At 35.3% G+C, this 9,118-nt stretch overlaps 1 protein-coding gene across 1 annotated transcript; it reads right to left on the bottom strand.

Annotated features, from left to right (window-relative positions):
- Positions 1-2,723: 2,723 nt before the first annotated feature.
- LOC120349819 (PBAN-type neuropeptides-like) lies at positions 2,724-6,482 on the bottom strand. The gene is made up of 3 exons (XM_039420807.1): positions 6,126-6,482; positions 5,322-5,552; positions 2,724-3,355 (listed from the first exon to the last, which is right to left on the bottom strand). The coding sequence occupies exons 1-3, from the start codon at positions 6,184-6,186 to the stop codon at positions 3,156-3,158; spliced, it is 492 nt and encodes a 163-aa protein (XP_039276741.1). The 5' UTR covers positions 6,187-6,482; the 3' UTR covers positions 2,724-3,155.
- Between the last annotated feature and the right edge of the window lie 2,636 nt (positions 6,483-9,118).

Raw genomic sequence — 9,118 nt, 5'->3', positions numbered from 1 at the left:
ATTTCTGTATTTATATATCTGGTTATTTTTATATCTGGTTATTTATGTTTAACGGATCTCGAAAACGGCTCTAACGATTTTCACGAAATAGTAGGTTTATGATATAAAGAATTGATTGCTCTAGGTGTCATCCTTGGGAAAACTCGCTGAACGACATTGAAAGGATAATTCATCCTTGACTGAAACAGCTGTGGATAGTAAAAAAGTGAGTGAGCGAGTATGTGAAAAATCAAAATATCGCATCCCGGAAATTCATAAGATCACGGTATTTAGATGAAAATATATACCGTCTTCTTCTATATACCGTGCATAAGATGACCTATAGCCAGCTGTGAAATATAAACACGATCATTTTAGAGAATTGTGTTCTGTTTATCAATAAATAAAAATCTGGTGTGGCGCACTCAACAACTTTCCTTGCCGTTATGAAAATTGATCACCTGACGCTAGTGTTCCCGCGCATCTCAAGTCTACTATTCAAAGATTTGATCCAGCTGGTGACAGGGCAATAACGCTGGAGACCTGCAATCTCTTTACAGTGAATCATTTAATAGAATCAACAGTTGTCAACAGTTTGCAATTGGATAATCACATTTTCTCGAATTTCGAGCTTATTTTTAATTTTAGGTGAAAATGTTACTGAACATTAATTGTAGAGATTCTCATGCTCAGTCTTTTCCACTCGATTTTTTTTGTTTAAATTGTATCTGAAGCCTGATAATTGAGAATTTAAAATCAAACTTTGCATAGATGGGGCGGTGCTCCTGAAATTTTTACAGATATGGGACTTGTGGCAGTTGATAGAGCTTATCGATTACTATTTCAGGTATAACTTTAATCAAAATCGTTGGAGCCGTTTTCGAGAAAATCGCGAAAAACCCTGTTTTTGACAACATTTTCGCCATTTTAGCCTTGTATCTTGTATCGCATTTGATCGAAATTGTTCGTGTCGGATCCTAGTGTAAGGACCTTACGTTTCAAATTTCAAATCATTCCGTTAACTGGGAGATGAGATATCGTGTACACAGACGCACATACACACACATACAGACCAATACCCAAAAACCACTTTTTTGGTCTCAGGGGACCTTGAAACGTATAGAAATTTAGAAATTGGGGTAACTTAATTTTTTTCGGAAAGCAATACTTTCCTTACCTATGGTAATGGGCAAGGAAAGTAAAAATAACGAGCGAAGCTCGGTGCCCCGATATTTTTTATAATACATCTGACGATTTGGCTTTCTGTTCCAATCATCTGTTTCAATTTCCATCTGACTATTCTCGTGCGGTTGACAGTATTGGCCATATTGAAAGAAAGTTGCTTCATAACGATCATCAGTAAGCTGTAATATATGACTATAGTTGTAATATTTGTGGCCAGTTGTGATATTATTTAAATACCTATCAAAACTCTAATTTCTTAGAATGATTTACTTCAACATAAATAACACACTAATAATGAAAACAGATGTAACAGTAATCGATGGATGAATATAATGTCATCGATTTTAGTAGATAAGATCACGGTATTTAGATGAAAACTTTAGTGGTCATGAAATGTATGCGCAGTGGCCAGCCAGCTAGATTGCGTCATCGCCACCAACCGAGGTTTTTAACACCTATTGGCAATTTAAGAAACTTATTTGTTAAAAACAGATGATTGGATATAAAATGACGTCAGCTACACCGGAAATTTAGCACAAACATGCACGTGACACCTACCGTCTTCTTTTATATACCGTGGATAAGATATCCAAAATATAATATAATTTATTTATTTATTTATTTACATACGAAAGCTCACAGAATAAATCCATGAAGAGCCTTATTGACATCAACTAGCTTAGATACATAATATTTTATGCAAAAAAAGAATGAAAAATAAAATAAAATTGTAAACAATTTTTGAATACTAATAAGATAAGAAGAGGCGAAATGAAAAAATAAAATAAACCAATGATAATAGAAAATGAAGAAGAATGAAATAAAAATAATAAGAAAAATAAAATAAAGAATAAAATAGAGAATAGAGGAAAAATAGGGCTTTAGAAGAGAGAAAAAAAGAAATGAGGGAGTTTAGTATAATTATTTATCAATCATGAGTCAGCTATAGAGCGATATGCTAGTTCACAGGATTTCTTAAAGGTTTGGAAACTGTCAGCAAACGGATCAATGCAGTGGCTTATTCTATTGTACAAACGTAAAGTTCTGTATATGTAAGAATTGCAATGATGAGTCGTTCTGATAAATGGCATGTGAAACAGAATATTTGGTCTTGGTCTATTAAACGGGACGTGAAGTTGCAACATACTTATAAATTCTGGCATGAATACTTGATTGTCTAGGATATTATATAATAGCAAGAGGGAACCGACAGATCTCCTCTCTTCCAATCTTTGAACATTAAATATCAACCTTAGATTGTCTGTTGAAAAAGCTATCAGACAGAATGCGTTGAACTTTTTAAAATAAAGATACCTTAAAAATTTATTCTGAATTTTTTCTAAATCAAGAATAGCGCTGTTGGGAAATGGAGCCCAAACTAAAGCAGCATATTCAAGTTTACTCCTCACTGTAGCATAATACAATTTCAAAACTACGTCACATGCTGTAAAAGGTCTACAATTTCGAAATAAAAACCTAATAGACAATTAGGAATACACATGCTGTAACTTTCACATGCTGTAAAAGGCCTACAATTTCGAAATAAAAAATAATAGACATTTGTATATATCAATGGTTTTTATTTCTTTACAGACACAGTTTTAATAACATGATTTTCTTAACTCAAACCATTATGAAACAATATAGTAGTTTAGTCAGTAGTAGTTGATAGGATCTAGTTTTTTGGATTTTAAATATAGTCAAATGATCATAATCAAATAATAGAAATTTCTGAACCTCAAGTATTCAATAGTGGAACCTGGAGTATTCTGGACCTCAATAACCTCGAACAATAGTAGTTGATTGGATTTAGTTACAAAATCAAATTATAGGCTTTTCTGAACCTCAAGTATTTAATGGATTTGACGTATCAGAATAAGATAATTACAGAAATAAGAGCTGAACAGTTATCATATAATTTTCTGACCTCAATTATCTAACGGATTTTATTGAAATAACTCGCTACAGAAATGAGAGGTGAATGAGTAGAGTTATGAGTGGTGGGCTGAGCCGGCATTGGCAGTTGTGACGTAGGTGCGACCGAGTCGTGGTGCAAACTGCGCCGACACAAGATGGCGTCGCCGGCCGAGGCGGGGGGCGAAAGGGGGGGATCGCGACGCTTCCATCGCCTCCTCGTCATCCTCGGTGCGACCCAGTCGCGACACCCACGACGGCTCGCTGCTGTCACCGCCTTAAACAAATTATCCAATAGTCCAGTCAAATGATCGTTTTTCAGGAAACAGCCCCGAAAGAATTTTTCTCGACGGTTCTATATGTATTTATGTAATATTAAACTATATTTTGATTTACTAATTATGGAATAAACATATTGAGTCTCGCTCGAAAATTTACATTGGTGTCATTACCACTATCTATAGACCTTGAATTGTAATGGTAATGCATACAATGTAAGGTCTATAGATAGAGGTAATGACACCAATGTAAATTTTCGAGCGGGACTCAATATGTCTATTCCATATTATTATATCAAAATAAAGTTTTATATTTTACTAGACTATATCCATTATACTAATAACACGTTAGCTTTTTATCAGCTCAGGCCCTTAGGCTAACAGCAAGTAAATAAACTTGTTAACAAGTGAAAAAATGGTCTTGACCTCTTTCTATAGACCTTTCTGTTTCCAGACAATTGATTGGTATTTATTTTATCATTGATATAACCGATTTGACTGTTTTGCCTTTCTGGTTTATGCTTTTTTTTCATTCTCTCTTCTGAGAATTTCTGGAATCCCTGCCACTGCGGTCTTCAAAAAAATATTGTTATTTCTTCTTTATTTATTCTTTTATCAATCAAGGTATTAAGTATACTTATTCCTACATACTCATTCTTAAATATACATCAGCACATATATTATCTATTTTATAATCAGAATATTAATAATACATCCATAATATAAGTGTATTCTCTATTATTTACTTCTATGAGCAGATTAAGCTTATTATGTATAAAGTGGAACTCCCCCCCTACACACAGATGGATAGTCTAGTAGGGGGATTCCAAAATATGTTGTATATTGTATTTCTTATTCGTGTAATATGTTTTTGGAAATAAACTGAATTGAATTGAATTGATTTCTATAATTCAGGAGGAGATACTACAACATAATGTTAGCGCTTGTGTAAGTGTAAATGTGATGATGACTCATATCAGCTACTGCTACAATATTAAACTTATATCAGCAATTAATAGCTGTTAGTTATTATTATTAGCTGTTAGATAGCTATTAATAGCTGATATGAGAATCAAATCGAAACATTTATTTGCCATACAATAAATACATATTCAAAACATAATATAAGAATGAAACATAATAAATAGAATTAGTCATTGGTTCTCATGTCTCAAATAAAAAACTATCGTTCATAAAACTATGAAACGTATTTTTAATGTCCATTATCCACTCTCTCAAATTGTTAACAATAAGTGCCAAGCCACATGAAGCGTTTTTAGACGAGTCGGCAGGACAGGAAGCTCTCTAATTGGCTGATTCCCGAAAGTCAAACCTATCAGCCAATCTGAGAGCTTCCTGTCCTGCCGACTCGTCTAAAAACGCTTCATGTGGCTTGGCCCTTATTGTTAACAATTTGAGAGAGTGAATGGATAATGGACATTACGAACATTTAAAAAAACGTTTCATAGTTTTATGTTTGAGACATGAGAACCAATGACTCATTCTCATAGCAGTTATTAATAGCTGATATAAGTTTAATATTCTTCCTGCTCTGCCGACTCGTCTGAAAACGCCTGAAATAATACATCATGTGGCTTGGCTCTTACAATGATACCGAAACAACGATTTTTGTCCACTCTCGGTTATTGTACAATTATTTAAATTGTAATTTAAATTCAAATTTTCCCCCACTCCAAATTTAATGTATTAATTACCACTACACCTGCTCTAGAACATGGGTTTAAAGTTGAGTAGGTTAATTTTCGAAAAATTCCATTTTTTTACATTTGTAGTAAATTTTATATATTATATTTTTTAATATTATGTACATTTTATTGATTAGATTGCTTATTTGTATATTAATGGAAATTCATAACCGGTAAACCAGACAACAATGAACATCGTATAGCTTACTGTTAAGTTATATAGATAGTATTGAATAGTAGTAAAAATGTGGTTACTGACTAGTGACAGGTATGATAGCCCAGTTGGAGTCGCGCAGTAAGTCGAGAATGTTTTCGTGTGGCGGCGGCAGCAGGCTGTTATCATTGCCTGCGCCCAGGGTGATGTCATACTGGGTGCGCTTGTTGCGCCCGAGGCGTGGCCCAAACCACATCGACTGGCGCTTCGCGTACAGCGACGAATCCGTCTCTGCGTTTCCTTCGCCTCCATCCACGCTGCTGTCATCTCCTCGCACTAATGCACAAAGTACGCACAAACATAGATGATTATTGATTTTGAAGCATCTAAATTTGAAAATACTTGAGGGCTGAAAATTTTGTAAATTGAAGAACTACAAGACTTAACCTATTTAGGACTATGTGTTATCTAAATTTGGGAGAGGAATAGCACTAGGTTACACTATTTTTCCTCTCCCTATCATTTTGATAATGTACTTATTGTATAAATGAATAGTATATAATAATAACTTCGACTTCATTTCTGTGTAAAAAAGTACGGTACCGGTAAAGTGAAGAATGAACAGTAACAGCAATAATAAAAAAATTGAAGCAGATAAGCACACCTTTCAAAAATAAGAAAGTTTTCCAAAGTTTGACAAAGGCTTTTAAGCTTACACATCTAAACAACTTCAAACTGCTACAACCCAGAAGAATGAATATATTTTTCCGAAGAATCACTAAAAAGTACAAAATCTTTAATAAAATTATTTAACGCATGCAAACACCAACACTTTCGAAACTATTTCCAAAAAAACCAATAATAATCTTGTTCGAGAGTATGTTAGTCAAAATTGTAAATGGTTATTACCTGCACCATAGGCCAGCAAAATTGCCATGATCATTATCTGGGTGATGTGACTGTATTCCATGACAGTGCGAAGAGGTTCAGCCCTGTCCTTTGTGAAGCGTCCAGTTCCCTTATGTGGGCTGAATAAGTGTCACCGCTGCATTTTAAACCCAACGATCAGTGCTTTCTTTTCCGCGGCTCCTCTCCCCGCTTTTCAGTCGAATGCGCAAACGCAAACTTCAACCAAGATTTCTACAGGAGGGATGAGAGAATTCATCACATAGCTGAAGCAAATAAATACGCGCTGTCCCCTCATTTATAGGCATGCAACGTAACTCGTATCATTCACTAGCGCTGCGGGGATTCTCGAATTAAACTCAACATGTCGTCGCTTTGATTCTGGGTAACATACCCGGCGGTAGGCTTATCCTACGAGGCCTAGAACCGATAACAAATAAACCAAAGTAACTAGTGTAGCCAGTAAAGTAGATTTTATAGGGTGATTCTAAAAGAGCGCCGGTTTTAATATATCAAATTAAGAGGTTAATTTAAACGAAAAATTGAAAATAAATACATCAACATGTTCATCTCACCTTCCGATTTCATGTATGAAAAATTATGTCATGAATGTGTCCTCCTCTACTGCGCTGGCACGCATCAACTCTGTCCATGAAATTCCCTATTACTGCACGACAAGTTTCCACTTCCATTTCGCCGATAACCCGTCGAATTTCCTCCTTCAAGTCATTGATGTTTCGGGGTTTATTAGCATACACCAATGACTTCAGATGACCCCAAAGATAAAAGTCACAAGGCGTCAAGTCACACGACCTTGGTGGCCAATGATGATCGGAATTACGAGAAATGACGCGATCCTGAAACCCTTCATTGAGCAACACAATTGTTTCGCGGGCAGCGTGGCATGTGGCACCATCCTGCTGAAACCACAACTCGTCAATGTCTATTCCATCCAAATGAGGCCATAAAAACTCCCTAATCATCGAACGGTATCGGTCTCCATTCACTGTCACTGCTTTACCTTCCTGGTCTTCGAAAAAATAAGGGCCGATGACGCCACCTGACCAAAAGCCGCACCAAACTGTCACTCGCTGTGCATGCATTTCTCTTTCTGAAATGATGCGAGGGTTTTCTGAACCCCAAATACGGCAGTTCTGTTTATTAATGAAACCGTTCAAGTGGAAGTGCGCTTCACCACTGAAGATGATTTTGTTTGCGAAGCTGTCATCCTCCTGCAGTTTTCCCAATACCCAGTCGACAAACTGTCGTCTTTTCTGGTGATCTGTCACTTTCAAATGTTGCGTCAACTGTATTTTGTAGGGGTGACATTGGAGATCGTACCGAAGAATTCTCCGTACAGAAGAACATTTCAATCTCAATTGCTGAGCACGGCGACGAATTGATTTCGCTGGGCTAACAGCAACACTGTCACGAACTAACGCAATGTTCTGCTCAGTTCGGACAGAACGACGACGTCCAGGACTTTTAAGGTCGACTGTTGAGCCCGTCTCAAAGAACTTTTTCATGAGTCTGCGAACTGTTGATTCATTCGGTGCTTCATTTCGTCCTAGAGTACCGCGAAGTAGCCTGACAGTAGCCGCATAACTCTCTCCATTCTGATAGAACGTTTTGACGATTAACACTCGTTGCGCACAAGTAAACTTCTCCATGGTTAGACACAGACTGCAAGATCTAAAGAAATACGATCAGAATTGACAATCGGAATGTTACCAGAAATAGAATCGAGGTCACGCATTGTTGCCAACCGATAAACGAAAATTTACCAGCCGTTTAAAAACCGGCGCTCTATTTGAATGACCCTTTATATTCACAATATATTGTTGCATAAAATTATTTATTGATATAATTTATTTATTGAGATTGTACCGAACCTGGAAGTGTTATTCTAGGCTACATTAAAATACACAGTGAAAATGATTTCTTCTCCTTTTTGTAACTCATTATGCAAATATTAAAGGTCTATTTAACTCATTCCCATTAGTAATTTGCAATATAAAACTTTGAATAGATAAATAATAAGAATAATGATGATGATTGAAAAATAATAACATTCCATAAGATATATTTATGAAGAATCTCTAAATTACAAGATTCATCAAAGGCTGGGGGGGGGCTAATCAGAATTACCGTTACTATATTCAAGATATAGAAATAAAGTACCGGTAAACCGGGGTAACTTGTCCCAATTTTGGGGAGTTGAGATTTTAAACCGCTTGCAATCAATACTTGAGTTCCAACAAATCTCTTTCATTGTGTTCTGCAATGTTTGAAGAGTATTTTTCATTATAAAAAGTTAGTATTTTTCTCCGCTTCAACAAAGATATATTTTTTTAAATTAAGAGACAATGTCAACCAGGGGTTGGGGTGACTTTGTCCCACTTTGAAGAATATATTGAAAAAGTATTTTTAAGAGCTACACAAAGTGAAACTAACTGTTAACCTTTAAAATGAATAATTACATTGAAAACAAATGAAATCCACTTCAAAAAATCTCAATTTTTTCTTTTAAAAAAATATTTCAGTTTCTGCTGCCTAAAGATCTCTTTTAGCGTCGAGGCATGTTGGCTCCAGCTGCAGAATCAGCTAGAAATGAATATTAAGATCGTATTAATCTCAAGCAAGGTGAATATTTTGTTTTATCAGGTAGAATACATGGTATTTATCATATTTTGAATTGTATTTGCATCATATTCTGCATAATATCACAATTTTTATACTGGGACAAAGTCACCCCAATTTTAACCTAAAATTGACCTCCTTGTATTTAACTATAGTGTGGTCTACGTTATAATGGCAGTGAATAAAGATAGAAGAATAGCGATGCCGATTCTCTGCATCAACTAATTATATTTCTTCAATGTTGTTTTCCATCACGAACTGCTTATTATTAAATCACTTTTTGCTAAGGTATATATATATTAGAAAAAACGACTAGCAGTCAAATATTTTACAATAAATGAATAATCACTCACTGG

The sequence above is a fragment of the Nilaparvata lugens genome, chromosome 2 (assembly GCF_014356525.2).
Source record: "Nilaparvata lugens isolate BPH chromosome 2, ASM1435652v1, whole genome shotgun sequence".
NCBI lineage: Eukaryota > Metazoa > Arthropoda > Insecta > Hemiptera > Delphacidae > Nilaparvata > Nilaparvata lugens.
This window is presented reverse-complemented; position numbering and strand designations above follow the sequence as displayed.